Genomic DNA, 19,622 nt, shown 5'->3' on the forward strand with positions numbered 1-19,622 from the left:
CTATAACCAAATGCTTCGCCACAGATGGAAATGACTCCATATTTTTTCTATCGGAATAGAACAACATCTATATATTCTAGGCAAGTTATTAGGATCTTAATGCAAATGCTTCCCCAGTCTCTGAACAGATGTTGGTGTCATTGCTGATGGATTGTTTTTCATATTCTTAACACTAGCGGATAGCTTCCTTCCAATTAAGAGGTAAACTGAGATTGTTCATATTGCCAACATAAACTGTCATCAGTATTCATCCAGTCCAAACAAATAAGGGAAAAAGTTGTATTTGTGAATGGCCTGCCAATTGATTAGGCTAATCCCTTCTGGCACACGATAGAATAGGTTCTGCATTCAGGTTTCCCCTTGTGCATGTACTGTATTTTGTTTTTAGTTCATAACCTAGCTGTTGAGTTTATCGCGCTAATGATTCTGGGAAGGAAAATGTGGCTTTATAACCACAAGTCCAATTGGTGTTTTAGGAAAATGGTGAAGACTTTATGGTGGCTGTCTTATCTAACAGACAAACATACACTAAAAGACTCACATGCACTGTAAACATTCTTATTATTCATCACTTTGATTCACAAAAGGCCCTTTTTCAATTAAATAAACAGTGGCTATATTGTGGATTGTTGAATAGACTCCAGTCATAATTTAATTTAAAGGAGAAAAACAAAACTAAGATCTAACAATCAAGCAATATTGTTCGAAGTATCTTAGGCACTCTCTGAATTCTAATATTCACAAGTCATTTTCTCCCTTCAAACACTCCCCCCCTGCCCCCCCATGTCTTCTCTCATTTTTCTCTTTCTTCTTTTAGTGCACATCATGGATCGCAAGTTTGTATCTGTCTGGATGACACTTTCACTGTCCCTCTGTTCCAGAATAGGAGTTTCATTGCAGTGGTTTTAAGAGCTGGCAACTCTGGTGCTGTTTCTTACAGAGTAATTATGTTTCTTTGTAGGATCTGATTACTGTTGTTGTTTTTTTTTTTTTTTTTTTTACTGAAAGTCCAGAAACATTTAATGAATATTAACCTTTTTTTAAAGAGTAACTAGATTAACATTTCCAATGATTCTGACTGGTTCTTATTGCTATTATATGTTATATGTTATATTGTGAGCCTTGGAGGTACACCCCTGCATCTGTTTTAAGATGAATAGCAAATCATTTCAAAGAGGAAGTTTAACATTTTAATAACTTTAATATTCTCATATGCTGACTGATGCATATTTATGATAATCTGCACTCGTCACTTTACAATTTATATTTTTGGCAGAGCACATTGTAAAATCACGTAGCAGGTAGTAGATGATGAATTATGAGTTGTAATTTTTCAGAATTGTTTAAGAGATGATAACGCCTACGGAGTAGACTACAATATCAACCGTTGGGTCTGTTTTAAATTAATGATCTATTTCTTAAACCTGATATATTGCAGATCCTTTTCCATTGTATTGTATTACATTAATAAGGGGGCAATTAATAAACACTGCAGGAAAAAAACTTGCAGGATTAATCCAGGCACTGTTAGATCCGTCACTTTTTAGATCATTAAAATAAACCCCAAGGTCTGAACCATAATTGACTCTCTCTGACAACTGGTCCCAAAGATTCTGTAATGTATGTTTTTTTTCTCCTTTTCTTCTTCCAGTCTAAAGCAGTTTGTTACATCTGGTTCAAGTCTTTATGTTTTCTATTTTTTATAAGTCCTTTGAAGGACATCTATCTTCTCATTTTGCAAAACGTTATGGCTCAAAATCTGCTGGGTGCAGTTGCAGTGCCGTCATTCGTCAATTACTCGTTGCTTTTACCCTGCATATTTCTTTTTTTATAATGAGAATCTGCCTCACTCATGTAGGTCATCATTACCTTATGAAAATAATTCAAATGTCGGGAGATAATATTCTAGATCAGCGTGAATCTTCTTTTTGATTCCCTGATGGAATCATGTAGAAATTCTTAGGAAAGGAATAGAGTTATTAGTAGTTTAGTCCTAGCTTATTTAAACTCACCAGAATTAACCTGGTTACTTTTTTTTTCTAAAACTTTTAAGACTTAAGGACTATTGTTTTTTAATTTATAAACATTCTCTTAAGATAAACAGAGCTTTTAAAAAAAAAAAAAAAAAAAAATATATATATATATATATATATATATATATATATATATATATATATATATATATATATAATATATATATATATAATTCTCTAAAACAGTTGAAAGCTAGATTTCTGCAATCTTGATTTAACAAATAAAAGCAAGCTTTCAAAACAGTCCTTAATGAAACATTCCTTTAAACCGTTCTTATAGTTTTTTTTTTTTTTAAATATGGCCCTTTATCTTCTATCTTACATGATAGTCCAGTTTCAGTTTACAAAAGGCACATTCCATTCCATTCAAATGTGTTTTCTGCAACAACCCTTTATGGCAAATTTAAATATGTCTACATGTTGCTTTTAACCCATTTAAAGATCAATCTAATTTTCTGTTAACTCAAAGCTTGTTTTTCAGTGATTGTCACCAACTGAGTGCTGCAAGGCATTGTATTGGAACATTTTGATCAAATAAGTGCAGAAATCCTTGTTCACAACTTTATTACAGTGAGGATTGACTCTGGTCTCAAAGCCTCCCTGTCAAAGCTGAAAATGTACCTCACCCAATCCAGCCTTGTACCCTTAACCATCTTGAACACAAATCCTTTAATAGCAACACATAATCAGAAAATTGTTCTCCCCATTCCTGTAAGCACCATTTCAAAAAAATATAGAAATAATAATAAAGAAAGAAAGAAAGAAAAATTGATTGAGTCTGTTGATAATAATGGTAACACTAACAAATCTGAAATGGGATTTGTTGATCTTTGTAAGAACGTGCAAATTAGTTTATGTTGGAGTAAATTAAAGATAAGTAACATACTGCAAGTTTAATACAACCTCATTTAATTTCTATTCATTGTATGAGTTACTTTTAAAATGACTTAAATATATATATAATATATATATATATATATATATATATATATATATATTAATATATATATATATATATATATCTATATATTATAACAAAGGAATTAGTAAGGTTACAAATGCATTTATGAGTTCTTTCTTGGAAGTAGTTTCTTTATTTTTTACTATTGGAAAGCTGCCAACACAATGTACACTTTGGCACAGCCATTTTGTCTTTCATTTGAGCAATAATGTACCAAAATTGAAAATGCATTTATCCATGTAAAACAACTTAGATACATGATTGCTTAATATTTTATGGTATCCATGTAATTTACTAAGGTCACACGTGAGTGTTTTAAGGTATCAAAACATTAAACACAATGTAACATGATGCTCACATTTTTCATTCCTGTGTGTCAGCGAGTGAAATACAGTATGCTGTATTTGTTGTATTTCAGAGAGATGTAAGGTTAGGAATAATCAGAGGAGTTTTTTGGAACTGCTCAATGAACAAGAAGAGCTTGCTCCACAAAAGGAAGGTGGAGCAGTTCCCCTGATCAAATAGTTCAGGTCTGTTTGGTCTCAAGAAATAGAAAGAAATGCCTTAATACAAAAATATCTTTGTCCATTTTTATTATTATTATTTTTTTTGTATAAGACTAAAACTATTCTAGAGTACTCAGTGCTGCCTATCTGTGTGTTCATATTATATACACTGCTTTGAACAAAATTAAAGTGATGGCAACGATTTCCCTCTGAATGTTATTGGTTGCGGAAACTAGATCATATTTCAACGTTCATTTCATTTTCTCCCTGTCAGTGTCATTACATCAAGTACTAAACGAAAGTAGATCAGGAAATTCAAAATAGTGGAAATAGGCCAAAATCACCCAGATAATAGTCTTCAAAACTTCAAGTGGATGATTTCAGTTGCCTAATGGGATCCCCATTCATTGATACATAGGCCTATATTGATTTGCCACTCTCAGCGGAAACACAAAACTTGCAAATTAGCAAATGGCTGGTTTAATAGAAGACACAATAAGTCATATCCATTAAAACAGTTCATAAATTTAAAGATAAAGAAGCATTTATAGTGAAATTTTAGATCAAAAAGTATTAAGGCATGGCAAAGCACAAGCAAACATAATAAAGCACAGAGAGGTATAGTAAAGAATTAAAAACGTAGCAGACTATGGTAAACACATATGAAAAACTTTAGAACGCCCATTCATCAATCTGGAAGCTGTATTGCAGGGAGCTACCAGAACAGAACAGAATGTCCAGTTTTAAAACAAAGAACTAGGAAGGAAAGCAAAACTGAAAAAGTAAACAAATCTGTAAATTTGAGATTTGAAATAAAATAAAATAAATAAATAAATAAATAAAAAACAAGACACTGTTACTGGTTTCAAATTTCAATAAAACCCTAAATAAAAGTTGACTTTGTCTTTGACTTGGTCTCTTACCTTTCTAGAACAGATGGAAATACCCTTTAATATTGTTCTAAGTTCTAAGTATAAGCATAGAAAAAGCATGGTGCAGCTATGAGATTACTGTACAGATGTACCACGTCAAACTTATAAAAATAAATGTATTGTAAATAAATGCATGATTGAAAGAATGACTGGTAAATATTTGGTTAAATATGTATAAAAGATAAGACATCAAATAAGAACAAGGCATACTCTCCACAAGCATTAATGGAAGTTGTGCTGTGATGTTGTATGCTCAGTCTTTCCACAAGAGCATTCCACTACACCTGCAGTGCATGGCTCAGCAAAATGACTGTTTTACATTGAAATCATTTGAATAATTGTATGAGTACTTCAAATCATATTGACCTGGAGTAATTTAATAGTGCTATTAAGGGGGGACAATTAATTGGGCAACAAAAAGAGCTGGGATAAACAGGCAGCAGAATTGTGCTGAGTCAAAGCAGAAGAAGCAATTACACACTGTTATTTATGGTACATTATATACATTGGTAAATAGTTCCCTGATAGGGAAATTGTATATCTACATGAATCTGCTCACAGATAACATGGGTATTAGAGTGGTGAATGCTAATATTATAATGATGACCCAATAGTCGATAAGAAAATAATAATTAAACTGTGTATAAAACCCCATTTAGTTGGTTTACTTAAAATCATTTGGATTAGGAAGCATGGGAATCAATCTTCTGCCAACATACACTGTCCAAGATGGCTTATTCTTGGGTAAGACAAGCTGGTGGCGACTGTATGTACTGTACTGTAGAGGGAGGCAAACAAATAATACTCCAGGAAGCCTCTCCACTCTGGTGTTCCTATGATAGGAATTGGTACCATCTGCTGGAAAGCCCATTAAATCCTTTCCAATCCCATGGATTAATCTTTGTTCTGCCAAGTCCCATAGACAGCAATACAATAAAGCTATCATTGCCAAGTAATCTAACTAAGCAGGTTGGTATGGCAAGAAAAACAGATAATGTTAAAATGAAAAAAGGTACAAACTAAACAAAATTGTAAAATGTGACTGTGTTGCAGTTTTATAATTTTGCAGTTTTTTCTTTCTGCTGTCTGTTGATTTATTGGTGTTTAGTTTAAAATAAAAAAACTGCATTTGGATTGATATTGATACTTTCTGTTCAGTATAGCTACAGAACCTCTGCTTAGAAATATCTATCAGAACTAAGAGTCAAAAGGAGATGGTATGAATAGAATGCATTGAAAATTTACAGCTAGAAAACTAGTGGCTAGAGTGTGTCAGAAACTGTAAGCAAAGGTTATCAAACCATATGTAAAACCATGTGATTGAGGTTAATTCTCTGTGCTTTGCTACAGTAATGGATTTACTCTCTGCGTTATAAGGTTACAGGCCGGCACGGTGGCGTGGTGTTTAGTGCTGCTGTCTCACAGAACCAGCGTCCTGGGTTTGATTCCGGCCTAGGTGTCTGTCTGTGTGGAGTTTGCATGTTCTCCCCGTGTTCTTTTGGGTTTAATTTGGGTACTGCAGTTTCCTCCCATAGTCCAAAGACATGCTGTTCAGGTTGACTGGTCATTCTAAATTGCAGAATGCTTGTGTGGTGCCCTGCAATGGACTGGCATCCTGTCCAGGGTGTAGTCCTGCCTTGCAACCTGTGTCTGCTGGGTTAGGCCTCCAGCTCACAGTGACCCTGTAAAGGATTAAGCAGATAATGGATGGATTATAAGTTTACATGATTTATTCTTCGCTTATTATCAGGCAATGATATTTACCAGGCAATGGTGTGTGTTGCTACCAAAAATTTGTAGTGATGTGTACTGTACAGATGCAAACTTAAAGTGAGATTACATTTCTTTGTATAAAACCATGATGTCTTCATTAGTGTATTGCTATAGTTACCTTACATTTTAAAATTATATTTTAAACTCTAATTTACAGGGTAAGGCTACTTTATTAGGGAACCCTTGGTACTCAGTAAAAATCAATACTGCACAATACCCTGCGCACAGCTCTGGTGGACAGGGCTTGCTCCCGGAACCTGCATTCAGTGTTATTGTGTGTTTTTGTGTATATTTGTTTCCTGGTTGCAGTTGCAATCTAGGATACAGATAGTCATGCTCCCACTATTATGTCCCTTTCAAACTGGCACTGCCCATCGTATGGACAGCCACCTATTAGCTAACTGCTCTGTTTTTTTTTTTGTGTGGTTCTGTAACCAGAGCTGAATACTTAATTTCTTATTATAAATGTAATGTCTTATGTGCAAAATCGGATTCCTGGTAGAATGGTCATCATCCCACAGGTAGATTTCTTCCAAAAGCTAACATGACTCGTGAAATGCAGGAACCCCTCTGATTTAAGGTTTTCCTTTGCCCATCAATGTGATCAATAATACACTGGGAGAACTGCTCCTTTATGCAAATCTTGATGCTCCCTCGCTCCATGGTAACCACACTGGTATGACCTTGACTCTACAACCAGATTAATTTGCAGAAACTGTAGCTGCAGATTTCATTAGCAAGCCTGCTGGGAGAGGCTGCCTTATTAGCTGAAGCTGCTATTGCCTTACAGTTTGTATGATGAGTCAATGAAATCATTGTTTAGATTAAAACTGCAGTTATTTAGAAAGTGAAACTCGGTTAAAATGACTATTTCTCTATTTAAGAATAATAAAGAAAATAGGTTGACACTTTAAAATGAGGACCAATCTGAGGTTTAGTATGGAAGGTGTCATTCATGTTTCAGTAGGAATTCTAGTGCCTCACATTAATGTGCTGACAACCATACAAAAAAAGTCCAGGAACAGTTCCAAGTTTCACAGATTTATTTCCTTTTTTTGTTCCAGTTCTTGATCCACACATGTGGAAACAAGGCATTCGCTAACTAATTGAATTAGTTGACTAGTTTAAGCGTTGGGAATATTTTCGCAATAAGATTCTATACCAAAATATAACGCTATTTTGTATTATGTCAGTTTTTTATAGACCCATGCACAAGCAAACCCTGTCTCCATGGAAACTGCACCAGCAGTGGCAGCAACGAAGGATACATCTGTGTCTGTGAGGAAGGCTATCTAGGTGAACGCTGTGACCAGCCACTGCACAGCAACCCTGTCTCCGGTTGGACAGAGTCTCTGTTGCCAGGACTTGTCAGTCCAACGTCAGGAGAATCTCTGGAACCTGATACCGTTTCACCCCCCATGCAAGTGGCTGCAACTCTGTCACCATGGCAACCAAAGCCAGGTCAAAAATATGTTGAGCTCAGCTGGACTGGAAAACAGGTAAGACCTTTAAATGATTTATTTAAGACTGGTATTGAAACTCATATGTACTCAATACTGATGACATCTGACTGTATCAAGTGGCGTCCCCTGGGGATGATATTTCAAACTCTACAACCACTTCTGCGTTGGTTCATTGTGTCATCCTTCTTTTTTTGCTATATCATTGTAAACAACTTTGTAGAAGACTATTAATAGTGAAATAGTTTTCAATAGTTAGTAAAGCCCCCAAGTAAAGTAGTCCTGACACAAAAACATATTACATTTACAAATAGTTACATGATGTGCATGAAAAACATTAAAAGCATGTTTTTATGGAAGAAAGGTTGTTGATTTTACCTGAACTGTAAGAAACCCCCAATTCATAAGTAAAGCTGCTCCTCACAGTGGGAACTTCACAGTATTCCAGCAGCTACTTAAAAATAATCTTTGTTCAAATAAAATAAATCAAGGTTAACAAAAACTTATATAACATGTTTACTCTCATTGCATGGGGGTTTGCATCCACAGTCTGTATCTACAAAGTGCTCTACTGCATGTACTGTATTGTATGCTGTATGTCTAATTAATGATATGTCTGGTATCAAACACAATTATTTGGTTTGGAAGTGGTGCTGCCTTTTTGACAGAACAGATTCTAGTGGCTGAAGTTGGAAATTCTGCACCTTTAAAATATTAATAACATGAAACATGTTTTGGTGCCACTCATCTGCATTTATATCAGCTATATTAAAAGAAAATGACACAATATATGCCCACTGTGACTCTTTCTCTTCAGCTCCATGGCAACTCCAATGATGAAAAAGGCATGTACAGGGATGTCAGATGTGGTTTCTAGGAACATTATTGAAAAACATTTGGTGTAGCATAACACGTTGATTGCAATGAGAACTTGGGGACACATTTGCAGAGCATTTGTGAACAGCAGTGAATTCCAAAATGATGCTCTACATAGGAAAGAGGCAAATGGGACTCATCAAAACAATACAACAATACTATTGAGAATGAGTGGGGTTTGGGGAAAGCCTCATTACAGAATGAGTCATGAGTCTGTAAAAAAAAACAAAAAAAACACACACACTCTACACACGCTCACAAGAGGTAGGGCATCCAAACACTTAGGCAAGCTTTTGCTCCTGTGTAATGTTTCAAAAATAGAAATTAACAGATATAGAACATGTTGACTTCTACCTACATCTGAGTTATTTCTTGCTATCTTGAAACATTACAAGTGGAGCAAAGGCTTTGTAAATGTAGCACATTGATGAGTGCGTACATGACGAATAGAAACACATTTACTTTTATTTTTAAATAGGAGCTTATGTGTCTCTTGTTATACTGTGGTAGCATTTAAGCAGTAAGGATAAAGAAGGCACAAGTTACAGTAAAAACATTTCAAAAGTCATAGAATTTAAACTTTACAGGCAATTGTAAAACTGGTTAAGACCAGCTAAAAATATCACTGTTATCTGCCTGGCTTTAATTGGGTTATAATTCTTCATAAAGGAACAGACACAAGAAGACTGGTGTTCTGAAAACAGAAAAGTAGCTTTCTGTAATAAATTATATAACCTAGCTACAGTGAATGAAATGAAGTCCTGAGGCATTTATCATTTTCTCAAGAGCATTTTCCAGCACCTATAGATATTTGAAAGCCACTGGAGACATGGGGGGTCAAATCCTTTTAAACTAAACAGACTTGTTTTAATAATGCCAACCTAAAATATATAAACCTGATTTTTCTCATTTCACTGTATTTTTATTGAACAAGTAATGTTGATGAGTGGGTCAATAAGTCTGGCATTAAAAAAAAAAAAAAAAAAAAAAAAAAAAAAAAAACAACCCCATAATCAGTTAGTTTCCATTTTGACTGTATCTTTTACAAAAATCTGGCTGTTGTCTTTTCAGTTTTTCTTTTAATTATACTTAATTCCACCTTTAAATAAGAAAAAACAAACATGGTTCAAAAGCCATCCATTGGACAGCCCCAATATGGGTTGTAAATGGAATTCCACTTCCACAACAATTAAAACAAAGGCAATGAATCTGTTCCTTTACAGTACATCCTCAACAAAATGGCTGGCAATGGATTTGCAGCATCCATTCTACACCTAGACCACGTCTCCCAGTGTATCAACATGAGTGATAAAGCCGAGAAAAAAAAAAAAAAAAAAACAATTGGAGTAATTCCCCAGTTGAGAAATGTAATTTTAATTCTGGCAGCCGATGTTATCAATGGTTAATTATTTAAACATAGATTGCTTTTTGGTGGTTCCAAATCAATGTGTTTTCTAAGGCAATTAGTGGTGGTGCATCTTTTTTAGACATTTCTTAAAAATAGCACTACCCAGTGAGACATTACAAATTAAAATATAATTATTTTTTTTAATTTCTAATTTTTGCCTAATTGTTTTTCTGAGGCAGTTTCTGTAAGGCAGTAGTCCTATTTTTATTTAATTCTAACATTTATAATATGACAGAAATAATGGATATTTCAATGCTGCAATAAGCATGTCTGAAATTACTTTGGGGCTATGACAAGTCAATACCTACTTTAACAGCAGTGTACGGGTAACCTAGGGGTTAAACACACTGTGCATCTTCTTTTTTTCAATCGAAAGCAATTGTCTTTATTTCACTGGCATTAGTAACTGTATTTACAGTATAATCGTAAAACTCGAGAAACTACTCACTTCTAAATCTTTTGTAGTCATTTTTGTATTATTTTAGTATAAATACATGTTAATTTGGATTCATATGTTGTTTTTTTTCTGACTTTATGTGAACGAAAAGACACACATTTGCCCGTTTTCCCATTGGAAATAGTGATATTTTGAAATATCACTGTCCTGGTCACAAAAACAAAGTTTGTGGGGAATAATAGCCATTTTCTATACTTTTGAGGCATAAGCAATTAGGAAATAACACTTACTACCCAGGAACAAAAAAAAAAAAAAAAAAAGATGTGTTACACGGTGTAATTTGATGGTCATTAAGATTAATTGGATGGAAACCAAATTTAGTTTTATTACAGGAAGTACTGTGGCCTTGATGCTTAATATGATTTAACATGTGATTTTAGTTGCCCCTGGATTTCGCCTGTGGAAATACAAGTTCTAATGGATCTGCTGGAGGTCGCAGTTCGTCCCTTGAAGTGCCAGAAGAGACATCTGTAAAGTAAGGACACAGTGTGCTACTGCTCACTGGCAGAGGTGTGAAAAAATAACAGCATCTGGTGTATTTGGAGAGAACATGACAGAGAATACTTTTGCACTCATTTTTATTTGTAAGCCCAAGGCTGAAGTCATGAAGCTCACCAAGATATTTAAAATAGTTTAAAAGGCTTTAAGATGTTGACTTATTGACCTTGTATAAAAAGTTGATGGTCTCATTATTTTTATTATTTTTTACCAATGTCTAGTTTAAGTACAGCTTTTTACTCTGTGAATCATCAGCTATCAAATTTGTTCAGATGTACACGTATGGTATTATAATGTGCAGATTGTGTGTTCAGATTACCAAGATATCTCTTTCAAACAAACATCTTAAAATTATGAGATTTACCCCAGAACACTGATAATTACCTGAGACCTATATATTTTTTGGACACACATATTTAAGAAATTCATCATGATTTTTTTTTCCAGGATTAAGGTCAACGTGACTGGTTATCCTACCCTGTGGAAAGTCACTGAAGCTGGATTTAAACAATGCTCTCTTACCAAGGGAAGAAGTGTTCCTCTCCTCCAGATCTTAGATGGACTGGTTCTCTCAGAGGAGGACTTACCTGTGGGAAACAATTACTTTATTGGTAAGATGTGAGAGGGTTCCCTCATCAATCATATCGGCTGCATCAAGAATGATTAGCCTGCTAAGAGAGACATAGCTTAGTTTCTGTCTTCTATGGTACATACAGTAAGGCTTAAAGACCTGAGTGAAGGTACCAGACAGGCTTAGTCACTGGAGAAACCGAGGTGTAAAACTGAAACCCGTCAGCCATAATAATGTTAACTGGTGTGTGTCTTATTTGGTATATTAACCCAGAGTGATTCACTCATCATTGTCAGTTTATGCTTTATTAAACTTCATAAACAGCATGCAATATGAAATGCACAGAATTACCAATTTCAGAGATTCAGTGTAGTAGTCTTCACTTCCTCTGGGCTAACAAAAGGGCTCTAAAACCTGTGGTTACATCATTCTTCAACAATTCCTGCTTTTTGTAACTGTTTTCCAGCACAGCTTGGTATCCTCCCATATCTCCCATTCTCTCTTCTAATAAACAGCCTCACAATTGATGCATATGACACACACCCTGCTAATAAGATATATCACTACAAGATATTACAACAGAAGAGCACCATGACACTAACAACCTCCATATGTCATACCCAAATAAGGAATGTGTCTTTATCATTAACTTTCCACAAAGCACAGCAACATACAAAATAGAAAAACATAAAAACACCTCATCTTTCACAGTATTAATATCAGGCTTCATTTATTATGATGAGCTTCTATCTTTTTATATACCCTGTAATTAAACAGGAGCAGAAAGTAAGACTATTTTTCCTATGGTTATTCTATTTAAACAAAGACAAAAAATACAGAAACAGAAACTTAGTGCTGTAACTTAAATATCTTTAAAACCTGCATAAATTGGTGGGCAGCTCTGCTCCCAAGTATTTTGCTTAATATACTGCATGCAGAATTCATTCGATTGATGGGCCATCTATGTGGCATATTTTCTACCGGTGTGTGAGTGTGTATGAAACAATGATCAATGGGCCTGCTAAGAACAGCTGCTAAAATTAGGCAGCCTGGTACTGTCATGCAAAATAGACTTTCTGCACCTGCTTATTCACTATGCCATCCTTTATCCTCCCCTTACCAATGGTGAGACTCGTCGTGACTGTGCTATAAGTCTGTTCTGATTTTGGTAGGCTGCCAAAATAACCCTAGCGTTTCTATTGTATAGAAAATGAGTGTTTCCTATTTGGCGATTGCTATGGATTTCTGCTGTATTCCCAATATGAGCAAGAGATACCGACAAAGTATTGCATTGAGGTATCAAAATGCACTGACATAAAAAACTTTACAAAAAACCTTTACACTGATTTAAAATGGTTTGCTTTTATATAATTTTTATTTGATGCATACATAAGAATGTGTATGGATTTTCAGACAGGAAAATTCCAATCATATTATAAACACAGTGCATTTCAGCTCACTTGCCACTTGGTTCAGAGATGTTCATTAAAGATTCCATAATGTATAACCATGACAACTCTGAAACAACAGGGAGCGTGTAGTCAAAGCTAAAGGGCTGGCCTGCATTTCTTCCTTATGTCTATTTCTTTATTGGAGGGCAATCACTCTCTCAATCACCATTCACTTCTTCCTGTGAACTGTTATTGATATCCTGGACTGCATATCTTTTCAAACTTGCTTAATAAACCATTTAGAACTCCCCAAAACAAAGGCTCTATATTAGTTCTCTGAGACAAAAAGGTTCTATTGAACCCAGTTCATATTGTTATTTTTGTGTTAAAGAGTCTGGTTGCTGGGTATCTGAATTCAGAATGCTCTGTGTGAAATTGCTTTGACATCATTATAAAGGCCTAGAGCTCTTGAAGGGCATACAGGTTAATCTCAATTATGTACAGTATCTTCATGCTCTACTTTTTTTTTTTGTTATTTCTTACTTTAAAAAGATAAGAAGACAATTGTAACTGCAAATTGCAATTGTATTTCTCTTAAAGAATGACAATTACATAATATAAAGTATGCATTGTAAAACATTAGATCTATTTCATATAATATCATTTAAATATATAGCTATATAAACAAAATCAAGCTAAGTTGTACTATTATGTCTTGTATGATCTATTTTAAGAAATGAATGTTCTAAAATAGGTAAACTAGTAGTGCTGTACTTTTTAAGTACTTATTAACCCTTATTATTTTTGATAATAACAGGTTATTTATTCCTGTTATTGTTATGTCGCTCAAAGAAAAAAAAAAAATCTTCTCAGTACAAGTTCAATTATTTATCATGCTTATCAAGGCAATATATTATATACAGGATTACATACTGTCAAAATACAAGTTTGACTAATAATAAAACATTTTTGGAAACTGGGTCAGGCATAGAGCGTGCATGCTTAGGTAAGCATTTGCTTATATAGCATGTTGTCAGGAGTTATTTCTGTGCATGTGATATGTGGAGAGGAGCCTGAGTGTTTATATCTGGGTCTTAAGTTGAGATGCAAGTCCAGAAATGTATTATTTTGTTTATTGAATTATGCAGTATATGCTACTACTCAAACATAGTTAATATTACAGTTGCTGCATACACCTAATATTAAATATGGTAGGCTAATCGATAAATAATTTAACATTTTATGTTTTTTTAATAAGCAGCTTTGGTAAATTTCTATTCGGGAACAGGATTAGATTTCTATCCCACAGGATGATGACAGAAGAGTCTGTTCATAAGGCAGGTTTCATGATTCAGTTGGTAAATCATACAGTACAGTATGTTTGTTCATATGAAATGACATTTAAATGACTGACCCATATACGAAACATTGAGTTTTTACTTTGATCTGCTTTTGCTTGGTATGTTAAGTACTACAGCACATCTTGATTAGTTAGATCAACTCTATAATAAAGATGCAAAACATTTTATGTTTTTGAATACCTCACTATTTGCAGCATTTAAATGCATTTCAAGAACTACTTCTTTTGTTTTTTTTTTACAACTGAATATAACAAATTGTAGACCCCATTCCCCTTACTTTCACAAGATTACTATATTTAAGAACAGTTTAAGTGTATTTATTTCTCTAGAGAAGACTGCCATTCATAACTCAAACATTAATATTGTATCCATTCTCAGATGCATAGTTTATTGAAGTGGTCTTACAGACACGGCTGTGTTGTACAATACTTTATCTTGCGTATTTCTCTCTCTTTCAGTGTTTGTGAACGATTCGTCTAAACCAGTCTGGACTCTCCATCTGAATGTCAGTGTTAAGGTCAGCAATTGTGTGGAGCCTGGAAGTAATTTTAATGACCCCGAATGCTCTGGGAAAGGAATGTGCACCACAGAATCTGAGAAAGTAAGTGGACCGTCATTTGATATTTCAGCAGCGTGAAAACTGTAAAGATGCAATTCAATTAACAATATAGCTAAAAAGTAGCATTTGTGGAAATGTAAGTGTGAATTAAATCCAATAAAAAATGGCTTTGTGTTTCCTCAAACCTACAGTTTTTTACCTGAACATCCAAAAGTATATACACCAGTGCCACCTGCTGGGCATTTAACACATTACAGATTAAAGAATAGATTAAAGCACACACACCTGAGCATGGCAACACATGGCAGTGAAAACATAACATGGTCACTGAACTGTTCGCTTGATTATAACAGCTCACAAAAAAAACTGATTGGATAGAAGGCTGATCCCAAATAATTAGGATTACTGATGCATATTTTAGGTGGCATTTAACACTTGTACCAACTGCTATACTGGCATTCTACTTTCATATCTCCAGAAATATTTGTGCAAAAAAAGTGGAAAACAAATAGATTATATTTGCAATAACAGGAATAAGTTATTTCTGTGCAAGATGTGAAAACATTCTCAAAACTGCCTATTAGCTCTTCTAGGGAGACGGTGAGAATATTCACTTACTGCACCTCTGGATTAGTTTTATTACTTGGTTTCCAAATATAAAAATGATGAGGTTTGCAGGAACAGAGAATACTGAAAAGACTTATATACCAAAAACCACTATTCATTACCTCAAATATATTTATACAGTCAATTTATTCACATCATCATTTGCATTACACTGCTATTTTTAAATGTTGCATGATATGCTTCTAAAGATTAATCTTATAATTAGTTGTGTGATATATTTATTGTATCTACTAATGTATACATTTCAAACCACAATCATTAAATGATAAATAGAGCTGAAAAGAAACATACTTCCTGACAGTGTTTTGATAAAAAGTGAGCGTTCTTTTTGTAAACATGTTAAACATTTATTAACCCAACATGCAAGAATCAGTTGTAAAGGATTATGCATGTCACTGCATTTTCATCTTTTTTTTCATTTTTTCATCTGTTTGTCATCTATCATATTATTGCTTACCATGCATCTAACTCAGCAAAAATGCCTATTCTGGGTCAATTTCTAAAAAGGTGAATTTCTGAAGTGAGATGGTTTGAAAACTGGAAAAAAAAATGTAAACGCATGGTTTATTTGAATTTCCCACTATGACATGAAGCAGAGGCTGCATGCAGCGATACATTTGATCAAATTCACATCCGTAGTGACAGGATGACAGGCCAAATCCTACAATCTACATGGACTCTGCTTGCAGAAAGATTAATAGTTCACTTCATAGGTTGTGAGCTTTCACGTCATTTGTACAAATCTATTTATTACCTCTGTCTGTGCTAATACACCTGGTTAATACTTCATTTTATTTCTAACCTTTGCTTGTCATATCAGCAGAAATCATTAGTTTCTATTATGTTGCCATGAAAATAAAATTAAAAAAAAAAACAAGAAAAAATAGTATATCTGGTCTGTTAAAATGTAACTTATGGACAATATAAATGTATATACATATGCAAACAATTCAAGTCCTTTGTACTATTTTACCACAAATTACATTTTATTTATAGAGATTTAGATTAAACATTGAGAACTTTTGGAATGATTATAATGTTATTTTACCCGCTCAGACGACGTTCTACTGTGAGTGCAGCCGAGGATTCACTGGTGTCTTCTGTGAAGAATTTGACGCCTGCACTGAGAACCCCTGTGAGAACAATGGCACCTGCACAGATGTGAGACAAGGCGATGATGGGAAAAACGTCATCTGTGCCTGCCAAGCTGGTAGGCCATAGAACCTAGCAATGTGCTACAGAATTTAGTGTAAGAAAAAAAAAAAAAGTGTAAATTTCACTATTGTTTCTATATGTTATTTTTATAAATATCTTAAACTGTAATCTAATCCACATTTTGTATCTAAATAGTTTTCTTTTAAATCATATTCAACATTTTCACAGCAAATGCGGCAAAAGACAACCCGCTTTTTGTAAACACCATACAAGTGATGTTATTAGACAAAGCTGGTTTTCTTCATCAACAAACATTTAACCTATTGTTCTGTAAATGTGAGAATAATGGCTAAATTCCAAAATAGGCACAATATATGCAAATACAAGCCACTGCTGCAGAAATGCATAAGCCTTACAATGTGCACCAATATATGGTGGTGGTCGAGTGATGCTGCATATCTTGTGATTAGCTCCACTGTAAAACTGAAATGTCATATAAAATAAAGATCTATTCATGCCTCTTAGAAAATAAAGACATAAAGGGCAGGCTTTTCCCCAGGTATGATGAAAGCAAGGACATCGCTTCTGCTGCAAATATAGACACACAACTGGGAATGTTTCATCGTAGCTAGAGAATACATGCTGTAGCCATTCAAAATAATAGCATACAGTGTTTAGTGTTTGTTGTTTTCATAAGAATATAAACTATATTGAGATATTAAAAATGTTGGCTAATAACCTGACTGTTTTATTTCGGTCTAAACTGGGAAGGTGTAGACATATGCACACCAGTTATGGATTCTGTAACTGTCACAGTCATATAACATAGTTAAAAAAAATTTAAAAATTGTGAGTCTGCAACAGTCCACAGTGATTATTAGCGATGACTCAGGACTTCTGATCAGTCACTGATACAATGGTACTGAAAGACTAGCATTAACAATTAACAGAAGCAGTTGACAGACTTCCTAAATGAACTTGAGATAATAGAGTGTGCTCATAATCATAATCAAAATCCAACCACCAATCCAAAATGGAACAGGTTTCTTAACAAATGGCCTTTTCATACCACAAATGGTATGTATGTGATTTGCACTTGAACGCACATGTTGATGTTACTGTAAGTACCCTTCATGAAACCGGATATCTAAACGTAGATGAACAATGCCTTGCACTCTGGAAATGAGGCAATAGTATCTAACAATTTACTACCACTGCTCAAGCAGCTGCTCAAGTTTACAGTAATTGTGTGTTACTTTTAACAGTGTGTAGCTGACTTAAATACACAGTTAATATTTAAATTCATGGGGGAACATTTTTGAAGACATTTTCTTTGAAAAAATATTCTGTGATTAATTATGGTAGATGTAGGTGCAACCACAAATCCCAGCTTGATTAGTCAACTTTGAATTTCAAAGCAAAGCAAGCTCAGAAACACATTTTACAGTTCTCAGGCATACTAAAACACATGCTCAAAACCTTTATACCAGACTTGAAGAATAAATAAATTATAGATGTTGGACCCAGCCAAATAGAAAGATATTTTACTGTCTGGGAATTGCTGTGTCTTCTAATTATCCTGATGAAAAGCATTCCTTTAAAGCTGCTGTTTCTTATATTAATGGTATTTTTCTGCTGAATGCACTGTACATGTTTGATGACACTTCTTTGAGGACAAGGCTATAGGAGCCTATCCACTTTGTGTTTAAAGAGCTGTGTTGTATAACTCAACGTCATGATGCTTCCAGTGAACCCTATTAAAACTACCTTCATCATAACTCACACAGTTTATGTTATGGCAAAAGAACCAAGATGAATGCTATTGTGCTTGGCGTCTCATGCTTTTCCTTTAATTCACTTTTTCATCTTTCAGCAGCGTGGACATCTATGTACATCAGTTTTTTAGTTTTTGTAGTTTTTGTTTTAGTAATTTTAATTGGCTAATACATCATGTGACCATTTACTGTACTGACCTGGAAGCATCTAGTAATCAAAAACAACTACTTTCTTAAGTCTCACCCCAGAATGTTAGGTCTTGGTTGAGATTTGTTTAATCGGGCAAGGAATAGCTAAACATCACTATAGATGACACATTGCAGAATGCCAGCTTTTATCTTAGTTAACAAAATGATTCAGGAACAAAGTTAGGAATGCTCAGCTGTCTGTCGATACCTCTGACAAATGCCTTTTGCAGAGCAGCCGCAAAAAATAGGAGGTTCTTTCACAGACAGTGTTCTAATACCTCATTGACCTTTCCAATTCCATCTACAGAAGCAGTTTTTCTATATGCACTCGCAGGTCTTGTTCATCCATGATGCATTATGATCACTATCATTGTTATGGATTTTATATATATTATCCCGACTTCAGAGCTACAAGTGTATGTACATTTCAAAGTCCTCATTTTTTAAAAAACAACGACTACTACCAAATTTGGTTGTTTGGTTAACTCAAACTTTATTTGGAGTTATGCAGTGACTAAAAAGTATAGCCAAGCAAAAGACTTTTAAAAAGCCTGTATGTGGTACTTTTTATCAGCTTAATCAGCTGAATTGTAAGCGTCTTATTCCCTGGATGCTGCTCTTGTCTGTCTCTTGTATTAGAATGCATCCAGATACAGCCTTGTTCCATATTTTGTGTGGAGTATACGCTCTTATTTTAGAGGATGTTTAATTATGTTTTTTTGGTTATCCGGCAATTCTGACACTTAATTTAATTTTTTTTAAAGTATTTTTTTCTTCAGAAATATTATTTTTAGTAAGTTTCCCAGAGGGACACAGTGGTACTCTCAATTGCAGTTTCAAGGTCTAGTGACATTTTGATAATTGTTGCAAATAAAGTAAAATGCATCTCGGTAATAGTCAAATTAATTTTTATGGGTGAATCTTTTTTTTTTTTTTTTTTTTTTATCAGGTACAATTTAAAAAGAACATAATTTAAAATATTTTGTTTAATTTTTCGTTTAAGAGGTTGACTCTAGATTGTTTTTTTAATACCACAGCCCTTTTGTTCATGAAGTAACCCAGGTATACAAAATAATTAGAATAATTGTTG

At 34.2% G+C, this 19,622-nt stretch overlaps 1 protein-coding gene across 1 annotated transcript in view; it reads left to right on the forward strand.

Annotated features, from left to right (window-relative positions):
* LOC121323643 (delta and Notch-like epidermal growth factor-related receptor) overlaps positions 1-19,622 on the forward strand; it is a 56,088-nt gene that overhangs the window by 23,388 nt on the left and 13,078 nt on the right. Inside the window, exons 2-6 of the mRNA XM_041264821.1 lie at positions 7,399-7,704; positions 10,787-10,881; positions 11,352-11,515; positions 14,686-14,828; positions 16,470-16,623. Of these exons, the coding sequence (XP_041120755.1) occupies positions 7,399-7,704; positions 10,787-10,881; positions 11,352-11,515; positions 14,686-14,828; positions 16,470-16,623 (862 nt within the window). The remainder of the gene's footprint in view (positions 1-7,398; positions 7,705-10,786; positions 10,882-11,351; positions 11,516-14,685; positions 14,829-16,469; positions 16,624-19,622) is intronic.

The sequence above is a fragment of the Polyodon spathula genome, chromosome 11 (genome assembly GCF_017654505.1).
Source record: "Polyodon spathula isolate WHYD16114869_AA chromosome 11, ASM1765450v1, whole genome shotgun sequence".
NCBI lineage: Eukaryota > Metazoa > Chordata > Actinopteri > Acipenseriformes > Polyodontidae > Polyodon > Polyodon spathula.